The sequence below is a fragment of the Stegostoma tigrinum genome, chromosome 40 (genome assembly GCF_030684315.1).
Source record: "Stegostoma tigrinum isolate sSteTig4 chromosome 40, sSteTig4.hap1, whole genome shotgun sequence".
NCBI classification, from domain to species: domain Eukaryota; kingdom Metazoa; phylum Chordata; class Chondrichthyes; order Orectolobiformes; family Stegostomatidae; genus Stegostoma; species Stegostoma tigrinum.
The window spans coordinates 4,966,362-4,981,540 of record NC_081393.1 but is presented as its reverse complement, the minus strand read 5'-3'; the positions used below and the strand labels follow the sequence as shown (position 1 = coordinate 4,981,540).

The following is a 15,179-nucleotide window of genomic DNA, read 5'->3' as shown; positions in this document are numbered from 1 at the left end:
GATTCTTAACAGTCTGCAAGCCACATAAGAAACACACAGGCTATTTGCATTATACATGTGAAGAAAGGAATTAATAACAGAAAATATGTACAAAAATGATCATGTACATAGGTTCCAAAGGGCTGACTGACACCTGGCTGCATGATCTCTTTGCAGTAACACACACCTACCACAAGATGGAATTGCCAGGTAGACAGCTTCTGCTCCTCAGATGTGTTTGCACCATCCTGACACTCTGCAAATTAAGCTTAATCATTGGCACAAGGTTTTACCAGCTGCCCCAGCTCCTACACACAGTAACTGGGCAGCTTACAATAAATTGGTTGCGGCATAGCAGGTGGCTCTCACCGTCTGTGCCAGGGGGTTGTCGATAGACACACAGAGCAGGCTGCCACTCCAGTGCACTTCAGGTGAGACATGAAGCCCTGGAATGAACACTGTCTACCTTTATCAGGTGGGCATTGAAGAATGCCTGGCACTGTTTTGAAGCTGATGGTGGGTATGTAAGATTTGTTTTAATCATTTCTACTTCATGCTGTTGTCATGGTTCCAGTTTCAATGAGAGATGCTGTGCATGAACGGCTTTGATTGCATGATGTTGGAGAACGTGCATGATTAAATTATTTTACAAATTTGAGAAAGTAACAGTTTTTTTCAACCAAATTCATTGTTGGATTGCTGGCTGCATGAGGCAAGAGATAGCAATGTGATACAGCATAAAGGCTGCCTTATCTTTCCACCGACCTTGCTGTGTCCTTAACAGAACACTGATTGTTCACTGGATTTCAGCACGAGGCACGGGCTCTGCTGTCAACAATGGTGTTATTCTGTTCTGAAAGCAAGAAAAAGATCACTGGACAAAGATGCATGCACTGGGGGCTGTTTGCCTGGGTCACAATCCCCCACAGACCTCTCGCAACCAAATTCACCCCACATTGTTCCACATTGACCCTGTGCCCTGTCACAACCACACAGGATCTTCTGTGTCTCAACCATGGTCAGCTCTCAAAAACTTCACTCTCTTTAATCCTTGCTTATGAGACAACCCACACGTTGCAGTATGAATATGGGCAACAGTGATCAGATAGTTTTACGGTCACTGGGACCGAGGTGAGCAAACCATTTGGCTGATGGTAGAATACTGAATATTTTCTTTTTGTGCTGGTTATGAATGGAAGTTCCCTTGCTGCAGTGGTGTGATTTGAATTTCTTGATGGGTCAACTGTCCAGATCTTTGTATCTAAAGGTGCGCCTGTCTTAGGCTAGAGTGTGGGAGGTAGTCACCAAAGTCCTTTTTGACATTTATACAATGATATGGATGTGAATGTAGGAAGAACGGTTCCTAACTTCACAGATGACACCAAATTGGAGCTGTAGCGGACAGCAAAGAAGGTTACCTCAGAGTACCACAAGCCCTCAATCAGATGGGCCGAGTAATGGCAGATGGAATTTAGTTTAGATAAAGCTGCTGCATTTCGGAAAGGAAAATCAGGGCAGGACTTATACATTGTGAGGCTGAATGAACACAGCAGGCCCAGCAGCATCTCAGGAGCACAAAAGCTGACGTGCTCCTGAGATGCTGCTGGGCCTGCTGTGTTCATCCAGCCTCACATTTTATTATCTTGGATTCTCCAGCATCTGCAGTTCCCATTATCACAGGACTTATACATTTACTGGTAACGTCCTAGGGAGTGTTCCCGAACAAAGAGATCTTGAAATGCAGGTTCATAGTGCATTGAAAACTGTGGAGTTGGATGAACACAGCAGGCCAGGCAGCATCAGAGAAAGAAGGTTGACATTTCAGGCCGGGTCCTTTCTTCAGAAGGGTTTTTTTGCTAAAGGGTCCTGACGCGAATTGTGAACTTCCCTGCACCCCCCCCCCCCACCCCTGATGCTGCCTGAACTGCTGTGTCCGTCCAGCTCCACACTGTGCTATCTCTGACCCCAGCATCGGCAATTCTTGTTATCTCTATATTTCCTTGAAGGTAGAGTCACATATAGACAGGATAGTGAAAAAGGCGTTTGGTATGCTTGTCTTTATTGGTGAGTGTAGGAGTTGGGAGGTCATGTTGCTACTGATCAGGCCATTTTTGGAATATTGCTTTCAATTCTTCTCTCCCTGCTGAAGGAAAGATGCTGTTATACCTGAAGGGGTGCAGAAAATATTTACAAAGACATTGCTGGGGTTAGAGAGATTGAGCTTCAGGGCGAGATTGAATAGGCTGGGGCCATATTCCCTGGAACACCCGAGGCTGAGGGGGTGACCTTATAGAGGTTTATAAAATCATGAGGAGCATGGGTAGGGTGAATAGCCAAGGCTATTTTCCCCGGGGTGGGGGAGTCCAAAACTAGAGGGGCATAGGTCTAAGGTGAGAGGGGAAAGATTTAAAAGAGACCTTAGGGACAACTTTTTCACACAGAGCGTGCTGTGTGTAGAGAATGAGCTGCCAGAGGAAGTGGTGGAGGCAGGTACAGTTACAGCATTTAAAAGGCATCTGGATGGGGTCATGAATAGGAAGGGTTTAAGAGGGATATGGGCCAAATGCTGACAAATGGGACTAGAATAATTTAGGGTATCTGGTCAGCGTGGATGGGTTGGACCAAAGGGTCTGTTTTTGTGCTGTATAGCTCTATAACTCCTGGGCAGCAGTACAATAATTGGATTTGTTTGCCATTTGCTTTCAGTTGTTGAAGGGAGGGTTTGGGACTGGAATCTGGATGGTGTCGATGTGGAGTTACTCGTTCTTAAAAAGTTGCCATACAAGGAGTCAATTGGAGCATGTACGCAGAGCAAGGAGTACTCCTTTCAGATGGAGTGGAGCAGCATTTTCAACCTGATACAGGTGCAGGAGGATGTAAATGGAAGGAGCTGCAAACTGATCTCAGGGTTTTGTTTTGCACGGCTGGAGGTGATGCAGAATGAGCTCTGGGCCTGTGGGAGTGCAGTTTAACTGCCAGAGATGGGAGGAGAGAGAGACAGAGCCAGGGAGAGATGGTGAAGAGCACCCCCATGGGCACCAACACAGACAGACAGGCAAACACCGATAGATAGACATACACACACAAACCCTCAGCCAGACAGCCATGGAGAGGGGGTGAGGAGCATCCATACGGACAACACAGACAGGCAGGCACACACAGACAAACTGTCACGCAGACATATCCAGGAAGAGGGGCTGGGTAGGTGCATGCCCATACACACAACACACACAGACCCCCTCGCTTAACAGAGACAGGCACATGTGCACACATAAACAAATGTGTACACACACAGCCATGGGGATGGGAGGTGGGGAGACTGGACAGTCCTCCGCACACCCACAAAGACAGCCTGTTTCACACAAGGAGACACAGTCAGACAAACGGGCACACAGAATTGGGGCGGGATTCAGACAGAAACAGAGAGAGCTGGGTGCGCACACCAACACAGCAGAAGCTGGGGGCTGGGCAGTGGAGCCAGATACAGACTGTGTGTGTGTGAGAGAGACAGGCAGAGCCGGGACACACTGTGAGACTGTGACACGCCCCCGGGGGAGGACGGGGTGGGGGCCTTGTATCTGTTTGAAAGAAGCTGCAGGTTCGAAGCCGCTCGCCCGGGAGCAATTGTTCCAAATGGATACAAAGTGACAGCAGCTCGTTCCCAGGCGCTACATTGTAACCGCGGCTCGGGGACGAGACTGCGGCCTCCTGGCTACAGCTCGTAACCTGAGAGAGACCCAGCGGTACCGCCTTCACCTCAGGCCCCGGAGTACACAGGTCAGTACCAGGCCGCTCGGCCCAACTGCCAATCTCCTTCCAGCCCGTGTACCAGGCCTTAGCAACCAGCCTCGGACACTGATGGGGGGTGGTTTCTGCTTGATCCTGTGCTGCTGGGGGTGGACGGGGAGGGGCAGCAGCTCCCCTTCGGCCCCTACCCCTCCCTCGCCCCTTCACCCCCCGCCCCCATGACCCTCTTGCCCCTGGACGGTGTGTAACACGAAGCCTGGCCACTGGCCTGAGCTGGGGGTTGGGGTGGTGTAGCTCAGTGGCACAACGCACCAACAAGCTGCCAGACACTGGGCACTGTCTTCGGGTGAGTGATGTTGAGCTATTGGTCAGAGGGCAAACAGGCGCACTTCCAGAACTGGTAGTGTTGAGTTTATGTCCCATCTGGTGTGAACATCTCCTAAAAACCAACAAGCTGATGATAAGTAAGTTGAACCTGACCCAGAGCCCGGTGAGTCCCGGACTATTGTGCTTGGGCCCACCAATCGACATAGAACATAGTACGGTACAGGCCCTTCGGCCCGTGATGTTGTGCTGAACTTTTACCTGAAATCTGAGGTCTATCTAACCTCCACCCCTACCTTACACTAGCATCCATATGCCTATCTAATAGCCGCTAAAATGCCCCCAATGAGGCCGACTCCACTACCCTCTCCGGCAATGCATTACACGCCCCGACCACTCCCTGAGTGAAGAACCTACCTCTGATGTCTCCCCTGTATCTACCCCCACTCGCTTTAAAACTATGTCCCCTCGTAAAAGCTACCTCCACCCTAGGAAAAAATCTCTGGCTGTCCACTCAGTCTATACCTCTGATCATTTTGTACACCTCTATCAAGTCACCTCTCATCCTTTGTTGTTCTAAAGAGAAAAGCCCTAGCTGTCTCAACCTTTCCTCTTAAGACCTTCCCAACATTCCAGGCAACATCCTGGTAAATCTCCTCTGCACCTTTTCCACCGCTTCCACATCTTTCCCGTAATGAGGTGACCGGAACTGGACACAGTACTCCAGATGTGGCCGAAGCAGGCTTACACCATAAGACTGGTGTACATCTGTGAGCATGCTGTGATGCCCACAAGACTTGAAAACAACAGCCATTGATGCATTTGCAAAGATTGACACACTCACCAGCTGTTTGTAACCCCCGGGAGCTTCTTGCAGAGAGAGTCTACATCCCAAATCATCCAGTGAAAATGAACAATGCACCAAACATTCCTGTGGGATGACACACCCAGACAGCAAGTTTCAGTTCACAAAGAGGGTAAAATGAATTCAGACCCAATCTTGGAAAACCTGGACCCACCTTGTGCAAAACAAAAAAAAAGGCAATTTGCAATTTCCCAAAAACACGCCAAGTGTCTTTTTTTGGAAAAAATAGAATCAAGACCCGAATTTTCAGGGTTCCTGCTGTGCCTCCTTCCCTGAACCTGTGGAACCAATACGTATAAATAGGAACAAGAATAGGCCATTCAGGTCCTCAAGGCTGTTCCACCATTCAGTGAGATTATGGCTGTGCTTATGGCCTTTATCCCTTTGCTTAACAAAAAAAAACTCTCTCTCAGATTTAAAGTTAACACCTGATCCAGAATCCACTGCTGTTTGTCAAAGACAGCTCCAAATACCTATAGCCCTTTGTGTGTAGATGTGCGTCCTCATATGTATGCTGAATGGCCTGGTCCTAATTCTCGGACTTTGTCCCAAAGCTGTAGAATCCCCAAGCTTTGGGGATGTGTCTGGTTTATCTTTCTTAACTCTGTCTCCTGTTCCTATCTTGAATACACCACTTCATCATTGGACCAGCAGTCTCACTTATCCCCTCTGTCACCTTAACAAATGTTCCCAATTGGGGTCACTTCTGCTCTTTTGTAGAAAAATGCTTTAAAACCTAGTAAGTGAGGAGAAACTGTTTCTCTGGTTGGGAAGGAAAGTAACCAACACAGACACATTTAATGCTGGCACAAATATTGTAACAGTGAGATGGGACACCTGCATATGCCCCTCTCACCACCACCACCACCCCCCCCCCCCCCCCCCCCCACCACTTCAGCTTCCACAGCCCCTGAGGTCTCAGTGTAAAATTGCATGTTTTATCCAGTTGCATGAATGGTCCATTAGATACTTTCTGTCAGTTGGGTTTGGAATAAGAGTGGCCAGCAAACTGGGTTCTGCAATTAACTGTGAAATATTGATTTATCCTGGGAATTACAATTTAATTTGTGGGGATGTAAAGTTAGCTGATATTAAATTTGAAATGTGAAACCGTAAGAATCTACCAAAATATCCTGACGTGTAAACAATTTATAAATTAAAACAAGGAAACAGATTTCTCCCTGGCGAAAAATAAGAGATTTTGTCAGGTGTTAAAAAAGACATTTGTCCAATAATTGTTAAATTTTTGAAAGGTGAAAGATTTGAGGTTTGGGCTGTTGAAATGATGGTCATTCTGGCACTGAAGGGGTCCCGGTCGCGAGACATGCACCAGAGGTAGTGGGAACTGCAGATGCTGGAGAGTCTGAGATAGCAAGGCTGATGAGCACTGCAGGCCCAGCAGCGTCAGAGGAGCATCAGAAATGGGTCTGAAGAAGGGTCTAGGCCCAAAATGTCAGCCATCCTGCTCCTTTGCTGCTTGGCCTGCTGCGTTCATCCAGCTCTACACTTTGTTCTCGTAAGACTCGTGGTTTTCTATGGGATTTTCAGGAAATTAAACATTCAGGAAATATTGAGAGGAGCTACCTTCAAAGGCTTCTCATGAGAGCAGCTCAATCATTGTTCACAAGGTGTAGAGCTGGATGAACACAGCAGGCCAAGCAGACCCTTCTTCAGAAATGGGGAGGAGGGAAGGGGGTTCTGAAATAAATAGGGATAGAGAGGGAGGTGAATAGAAGATGGATAGAGGAGAAGATATGTGGAGAGGAGACAGATAGGTCACAGAGGCAGGGATGGAGCTAGTAGAGAAGAGTGTAGTGGGGAGGTAGGGAGGAGAAAGGTCAGTCTGGGGAGGACGGACAGGTCAAGGGGGTGGAATGAGGTTAGTAGGTAGGAGATGAGGGTGGGGTTTGAGGTATGAAGAGGGCAGAGGTGGGGGGTGCGGGGAAGGACCGGTTAGGGAGACAGGGACAAGCTGGGCTAGTTTTGGGATGCAGTGGGGGAAGGCGGGATTTTGAAGCTTGTGACATCCTCATTGATACCATTGGGCTGCAGGGTTCCCAAGCGGAATATGAGTTGCTGTTCCTGCAACCTTCAGGTGGCATCATTGTGGCATTGCAGGAGGCCCATGATGACATGTCTTCTGAGGAATGAGAGGGCGAGTTGAATTGGCTCCTGTCTGGGAGGTGCAGTTGTTTGTTGCGAACCAAGTGTAGGTGTTCTGCAAAGCAGTCCCCAAGCCTCCGCTCAGTTTCCCTGATGTCGAGGACGCCACAACGGGTACAGCGGATGCAGTATACCACATTGGCAGATGTGTAGATGAACATCTGCTTGATGTGGGAAGTATTCTTGGGGCCTGGGTGTAGTGGAGCTGGAGAGGAGTTGGAGCGGAGTCCCAGAGAGAATGCTCCCCCTGGAAAGCAGATAAGGGTGTGGAGGGAAATATATGGTGGTGGGATCGGATTGCAGATGGCGGAAGTGTCAGAGGATGATGCATTGGATCAGGATGTTGGTGGGGTGGTACGTGAGGACGAGGGGGATCCTGTTTTGGTTGTTATTTGGGAGAAGGGGTGTGAGGAATGAGTTGCGGGAAATGCGCGAGACACAGTCGAGGGCGTTCTCAACCACTGAGTGGGGGAAGTTGCGGTCCTTGAAAAACAAGGACGTCTGAAATGTTTGGGAGTGGAATAACTCATCCTGGGAGCAGTTGCGGCGGAAGCGAAGGAATTGGGAATAGAGGATGGATTTTTTTTTGCAGGAAGGCGGTGTCCTGGCATCACTCAGAAACACAGTGGACTGGACTGATCATGCTGGGCTGGGAGCCCTCTTTCCTCTGCAGGTTGGATGCAAACTCCCAACTTCTTCAAAACTCCCATTTGAGGAGATGCCATCCCTCTGGTAGTGTTCGAGGAGGGCCAAGTTAACTTTCCTGTGTTTGTCAGCCTCTTAAAATAATCTCTGCCTGACCATTTTGTGCTGGCTTTGATGTTTGATTTTTGCTGTCTGTTCAAAAACACTGCTCTTCCCCAGTGTCAAATAGCCTACAGAACCTTTGCTCAACTTCCAAACTACAATTAACTTCCAGATCTGGCCTCGCAAGCAAACAACAGCCAGATGTGTTCTGTCTCCCTTTTATTTTTGTCTCAGTCCAAAGGTCATTTCCAGCTCACAGTTCCCAGTTCAAAGCTCCAAACCAAAATTGGGAAAGTGAAAATGAATGAAAAATCAGCGAGGGTTCGAACAGAGCGAGTGGATTTGTGAAAGCATGCCCACGCGGGAATGCAGTGAATGGTAGCTTCAGACTGTGATTTTTCTTTCTCCCCTGTCTGTTTTTCTCAGGAATTGCAGACATGCACAGACCAAGCTCTCCTGTCAATGTCACCGGAAACGGGCTGCAAAGTGCCAGGGTGCCACTCCCTCCAGGCGAAGTGACGGATTTACCGCTGCTGGCGACCGACTCCCAGGTGCTATCCCGGCAGCCGGCACCACCGTCTCTTCCCGACATTGAACCCCCAAGCGCCGGTGTGGAGTGCTGTGAGGAGCCCGGAGAAGTGGCCGTTACCGGGATTCAGAAGGACGGTAACAGTGTGAATGTCTGCCATTCTGGGCAGCAGCAGATGGTTCTCCCAGACGCCAGCCGTACCCACCAGGTGAGTGCTGCCCCAAATCTAGGTGTCAAATGAGTGTTTATTTCCTGAACGTGCGGACAGAGCCAGTCTTATCCCCGTGAAGTGAGAGTCAGAACTCTGGCAGGTTCCAGACACCTCTGAGCTGGAAATAGGGTACAATTCCCACATTTGTCAATCTTAAACTATCTCCTGATTTTCACAGCTACTGCAGTATTTTGCTCACGGCTGCCTCAATCCTGTTGATTGTGAGTCTTGACTGTTTGTACTGCACTCAAAATGTTAACTCTGTCTCTTCGTCCACAGATACTGCTGAATTCACCCAGCAGTTTCTCTGCGTGCTTCAGATTTCCTGCAACTGTAGTGCTTTCCTTCTCTTTTTGTCTCTCTCAACTGCACGGCTAAGATCTGATGCCCCTGGCTGAAGTTAAAGGCAGGAATTCTGAAACGGCTTATCGTAAGCCGCAAACAGTTTTGTTTTCCCATCCTCAACATGCACCCTGAAACGAATCACCCCCGCATTGTTTCATTGTGATTTCTTTCAAAATCCGGGAGCAGCTGTGGGACAAAACTGGGGGAGGGGGTTGGGGTGGGGTTGCTGCCCAACTCCACATCCTGAGCGCTCTCATTGCCAGGTGTAGTACTGAGCCTCTGTTTTGCAGGCTGACTCTGACCTTCCCTACGCTGGGACATGCCCAGCAGCTTCAGGAGAGGTGAGCTACAGTGAATGCTGTGGTGCAAAACACCACTCTGGCACCTCAGCCTGGACACGGCCTGGTTGAGCCTTCGTGTTGGAATGTTCCGCGTGGGCTGAACGTCCATCGGAAGAAGCTCTCGGAATTCTGCTGCGTACCTTTCCCGAGTCCAGGCCTGTGCGAGCCGGTGTTGTGCCCCAGGCTGGTGGGTCTTCCTCGGCTGTGATTCTGCATGGGTCTGAAACAGCGCTGGCTGTGTGGTGCATTCCTCCCAGAGTGAAAGTGGCTGTTTCCAGTGCAGCTGAGGGAGTAGTCTTGTCTCCACTGGCTGAGGGCCTGTGGTGTTGAACAGACTTGACTGAAATGGGTTAAAGCGCCCCCCCCCCCCCCCCCCCACCCCCGTCCTCATATGCCACTAGACTTGAGCACCCTCCCACCGTCACAAGAGGTGCAGCTGTGTCTGCAATGTTACATTTGCCCGGTCATTCATTTAGGCCCAGTTCCCAACCAGGGCTAGGGTAGGGGAAACCTGTGGCATGGTGGGAATGTCGCTCGGTAAATGACCCAGGAGGTAAGGCTGTGGGGACAAGGGCTCACATCCCGCTGTGAAAGGATGGTGAAATATGACAAGGGAGGGGCACGGCTGGGGCGGCGTGGGCGGGGGGGGCGACGAGGGAGGGGCACGGCCTGGGCCGGTGTGGGCGGGGGGGGGCGACGAGGGAGGGCACGGCCTGGGCCGCCGTGGGCGGGGGGGGGGGCGCGACGAGGGAGGGGCACGGCCTGGGCTGGCGTGGGCGGTGGGGGGGGTGACGAGGGAGGGGCACGGCATGGGCGGGGGGGGCGACGAGGGAGGGGCACGGCTGGGGGGGGCGTGGGTGGGGGGGGCGACGAGGGAGTGGCACGGCGGGGGGGCGACGAGGGAGGGGCACGGCTGGGGGGGCGTGGGCGGGGGGGCGACGAGGGAGGGGCACGGCTGGGGGGGCGTGGGCGGGGGGAGCGACGAGGGAGTGGCACGGCCTGGGTCGGGGGGCGACGAGGGAGGGGCACGGCCTGGGTCGGGGGGTGGGGGGGTTGACGAGGGAGGGGCATGGCTGGGGGGGGGGCGTTGGCGAGGGATGATGGGATTGTGCGATAGGCCCAGCCCCCACTCTGGGTAGTGCCCCCAGCTGTCTCGGCCCGAGGGCGGTGATTCTCCAGTGTGTGCAGAACGCGGCCCACGCTTCCAGCTGTTCTGATCTTCTCGGCAGGACTCACTGGGAACACTGGGATCAGGGGAGGGCCAGCCTGGTCCATCGTTGCCGAGTCACCATGGTGAGGTGGCCCAGAGCTGCTACCAGACTGTGCAGCCTCATTGGTTCCGCTGCAGGATGGAGGACGCCAATCCCGTCTGGACCCCTTTCAGTAAAACAGACTCTCATGCACTGGAGACCAAGTACTGCTCTGCCAGGAGGCAGGCTCTGGGTAAGGACCCTTACTGCCGAACCCTCTGTGCGACCAGTGTGTGATTCCAATGGGGCAGACAGTAGAGAGTGAGAAACAGAATGAGGGCAGTGATGGGGGAGAGTCTTAGCCCCTCAGTGTGACTGCACTTCATGCTCCCTGTTGTTGATCAGTTAGCAGCTACCTAACCTGGTGTGTCGAGCAGTAAATGGAGACACTGGAGCAAAATGGTTGGGTTTTAAGGAGCTGGTGAAGTAGAGGAGTTCCAGAGCCCGAGGGCCCAGGCAGCTGAATGTACGCCATCCAGTGACTTGCGAAAGGCAAGAACTCTTCTGTCCCACCAACCTGGTAGAGGCTTCTCTGCTCCTCCAGGGACCCCTTCTCAGGATGGAGAAACACCAATCTGTGACACACACAACTCTCTCTCTCTCTCTCTCTCTCTTTCTTGCTCTTCTTTCTCTCTTTTCTTTCGCTCTCTCCGCCCCCTCCCTCCCCTCTCTCCGCCCCCTCCCTCCCCGCCCCCTCTCTTTTTTTCTTTCTTTCTCGCTCTCTCCCACAGATTTTCAGACAGTGGGGTTGGAGTCGACTTACCATGGAAAAGGGACAAGAGTACCAAGGCAGTGAAAGTGACACAGAGCAGACCCCTTCTCCTGTCAGACAGGCTGTGGTGATGTGCTGCATAGCAGTGTGAAGCCTGCAGCTTGTTCACTTGGAATCCCTGCAGTGTGGAAGCAGGCCATTCAGCTCATCAAGTCCATGCTGACTCTCCAAGGTTCATGTTTTGAGAAATATCTTGGTATATTTTATTTTTCCAAGTTTGGATTTTGAACAAGTGGCACGTGGTTTTGGTCCATGCACATAAGGCGGCTTGGCAATTAACTTGCCTGCATTCTAGAGCCATGATTGTAAAATGGTAACTCTCAGAGCACAGGGGACTGGGGGTCCTCCTGGTGTCGGCCTGTTAATTTTATGTTTGTAAATAATATTACACTTCTATGATAGAAGACAGCAACCAATGAAAGGCGTTTGTGCGCTTTTCAACGAGGAGAATCAAGACACGACTTTTGCTTTGGAAAATTGGAAAGCTTTTGTTTGCGATTCACAAAAAAGCTTGCTGTAGCGTGGTGTAAAAGCACAGCATCTCCTGGAGGCAGGAGTCAGTTCAGAACCTTTAGGAAATAGATTATCTCAGTGTAAGGGCTCTAGTTTTAAAAGTCTGGAGCAGAGGTGTTCAGTCAGAACCTTTTGAAGGGCTTATTTAAAACTAAGCATGTTCAAGCTAAGTTGGGTGGCAAATCAAGGGAAAGCCTCTCTAGCTGTCAAGTCCAGGAGTTGAAAGAAACGGTGCTTTGTTCAAATGCTACCGTGCGAAACAAACCCAAATGATCCATCAAGTCCGATTTCAGTCTGGAATCGGACATATCTGGTAGTTGGGAGCATTGCAAGGTTGAAAGACTGTTTCTGTTAGAGTGGGGCAGGCAACTGGGATTTGGGTGGTGTTACAAGCTGGGAGGGAGCCTACTCAAGACTGTTGTCTTTCAGAAGCAGTGGACTCGGAGGACGTCGCTGTCCCGACTGATGGAGGGCGTTACGATGTCTTTCTGGCCAGTCGCACGAGGCACTCCGTTTACTGGCAGGAGGCGCCCAGCCAAGTCAGGCGGTGTACCTGGTTTTTCAAAAGTGAGAAAGACAGCAGGTACCACCCATATACGGAGGAGCTCAGTGAGCTGATCGAGGTGGGTCCCACACACGCATGTATTGTCGCAACAACAACTCCCCATGTCTCAGCATCATATCAAACCCTCATTGCAGCTCAGGGGGCAGTTGTTACAGCACGTGGCTGTCGATGGCTTGGGCCTGCATTTATTCCCCATCCCTAGTTGCCCCTTGATGCTGACCTGCCTTCTTGCACCGCTGCTGGCCGTGTGCTGGAGGTTGACCCACAGTGCATTTAGAAAGGGAATTCCAGGATTTTGTCCCAGCGACATCAAAGAAAGCGTGATATATTCCCAAGACAGGATGGTGAGTGGTTTGCAGGGGGCTCAGCAATTGCCAAATTACCAATCGTGCCTCTGTTTAACTCTCTACTGAGCTTGTTAGAAGTAATTCAGGCGAAGATTTTTATCAGTGAGTGCTCACATTGCAGAACTTCAAATGCCAGAAACACCAGTAGAACTCAACGTATCTGTGAGGTTCTCAAATTCAGCAACAACAGGGGGTCCTCCTGACTTCACATCCCCACGGATTAAGCTCCGGTCTGCAGGATAACTCTATCCTGTACAGCTGGTTTGTGTGGAAGTTGGGAATGTGAGTGGGCTTGGCAGGGGTAATTGGCGTGAGGGTGGAGCAATGACAGTGCATTGTCTGGGAGTGGCATCGTTGGTGTGTTCAGTGTTTTGGAGTAGATTTACAGTTCGGGTTGTGGTTGGTTGGCTGGCCGAGCTGGCTGTTGTTTCGCAGACGTTTCGTTACCCTGCTGGGTAACGTCATCAGCGCAGCCTCCAATGAAGCGCCGGTGTGTTTTCCCACCTGGTTTTTAAACTCTGGAGTGCCTTGAGCTGGAATACCTCACTTCCGGTTTTCCTTCACAATGGAGAGTATATGGGGTCGAGTTCTGTGTGTTTGTTGAGGGCGTTCTTCGTGGAGTACCGGGCTGCTAGAAATTCCTGCCCCTGTCTCTGCTTTGCTCATCCCAGGATCTCGGTGTTGTCCCTGTTGAGTCGGTGGTTCTCCTTGTCTGTCTGGACAGAGATGAGCAAGTATTGGTCATGGCTTTTTGTTATCAATTGGTTGTGTATTCTTGTTGTTAATTTCCTTCCTGTTTGTCCGACGTACTGTTTGTCACAGTCTCTACAGGGATTCGTGATTATGGCATTGGTCCTGTCTATAGTGGGTAGTGGATCTTTAGTTCGGGTGAGCAGTTGGCCGAGAGTTGGCGTGGATCTGTGTGCTCCTCTGATGCCCAGTGGTCGTAGGATTCTTGTGGTTAGCTCCCACGTATTCCTGATGTAAGGTAGTGTCGGGGCGTATACTATCTTCCTGATGTTGTTCATGGAGGCATCTTCTGACCTAGTTTCTTGGCTATCCATTGTCCTTGAAAACCTGGGAGAGATCTTCTTATTCTCCTCCTCCTCCTCCTCCTCCATTATTCTTCGTGTAGTTCTGTGCTGCTGTAGTGTGTCGTTGCCCGTTTACATCATGTTCTCACGCATCTTTGTTTGTGTACATTAGGATGGTTACTGTGGAAGTTCAGTACCTGGTCAGTGTGTGTGTGTGTGTGGGTTTTCGGTGTACGTTCGTTTGGAATTGCCCACGCGACCTGTGCTCTACTATCCCGCCCAGGAATGGGAGCTGTTTGTTCTTGCTGATAAATTTGATTCCGGTGAGGGTGTTGTTTATTAGTTAGTGTGTCTCTTCTAGTTTAGACTGTTGTATGATGATGAAGGTGTCGTCCATGCAGCGTATCCATAGTTTTGGTTGGATTAGCGGAAGGGCCCTGCTTTCCCATCTTTGCATCACCACCTCGGCTATTAGAGGGGAGATAGGTGATCTCATGGGTGTCCCGTTGATCTGTTTGCATGTTTGGCTATTTAACTGTGGGAGCTGAGGTCAGGAAAGACCAAGCCACAGCTGCCTGAGGCTGAATATTAGCTGCAGAGTTGTAATCTTTGTTTAGCAAACTGCGCCCCCTCACCAAGACCAACCCATGAGTGGGAAGAACAGGAGACATCGCAGTTTCATAATATTGTCCTAAATGGTGCATGGAGATTGCCTCAAACAGTTCAACTGGTTGCTGCGATCAAGCACCATGCTCGATGGGCTGAATGGCCTCTGTGTACGCTGCAGTGACTCATAACATCCTCAGTGGCTGGCAGCGTGTTCCTGGTGGGCAGGGGCTCTGTTGAGTTGTTTCCTGTTTGCTGAGAGGTGAAAACCTCAGTCTCCGAGCTCATGGTGACAGAGCTACGAAATTGATGTCGGCAGGTCGTTGAGAGATCCTGACTTTGCTCTCTCGTTGTTGTAAACGTGAGTTCGGAGCGCGATCTGGCTGACCCTGGCTTGGTCTCTACGTGGCAAGTGACCCTCTAAGGCTGACGCGAGAAACCCGTGGGGTCAGCTGGCCTCTGGAACACTCAACAAGTGAATCGTTGACTCGGCAAACTCGAGCGCCCCCCCCCCCCCCCCCCCGAGTGGTACGTTTATCACAAAATCATCTTCTCCTCTCCACAGAGAACCTACAAGGAAGCAGTGATGTCAAACGAATGGAACAAGAAGCTACAATTTCCCACCGGAGAGGTCATCAAGTTACACAATCCCAAGGTACTGAGGTGATGCCATTCTGCTGCTGAGACATTGCGTGGCAATCGACAAAACAACTACCTCTTCATTACCATGTACTTCTCTTGTTTCTTTTTCTGACCTTTTAGCGTTCTCTTCAAGAGAACCGCGCCACCCAAGTGATTAGCTCTCAGCCCGATCTATAAAAGTGTAAGTTATGCAAGTTGC

At 50.7% G+C, this 15,179-nt stretch overlaps 1 protein-coding gene across 5 annotated transcripts in view; it reads left to right on the top strand.

Moving 5' to 3' along the window:
- Window positions 1-261: 261 nt before the first annotated feature.
- Window positions 262-15,179, top strand: part of LOC125448129 (phospholipase DDHD2-like) — a 33,868-nt gene continuing 18,950 nt past the window's right edge. The window contains exons 1-5 of one of the 5 annotated variants that reach the window (XM_048523187.1): window positions 262-499; window positions 8,252-8,562; window positions 10,481-10,694; window positions 12,216-12,409; window positions 14,904-14,993. In XM_048523187.1, the coding sequence (XP_048379144.1) occupies window positions 469-499; window positions 8,252-8,562; window positions 10,481-10,694; window positions 12,216-12,409; window positions 14,904-14,993 (840 nt within the window). In that variant the 5' untranslated portion in view covers window positions 262-468. Of the gene's footprint in view, window positions 500-3,543; window positions 3,757-8,251; window positions 8,563-10,480; window positions 10,695-12,215; window positions 12,410-14,903; window positions 14,994-15,179 lie in introns of those variants that run through there. The other 4 variants (XM_048523185.2, XM_048523183.2, XM_048523184.2 and 1 more) reach the window with 4 other exon arrangements.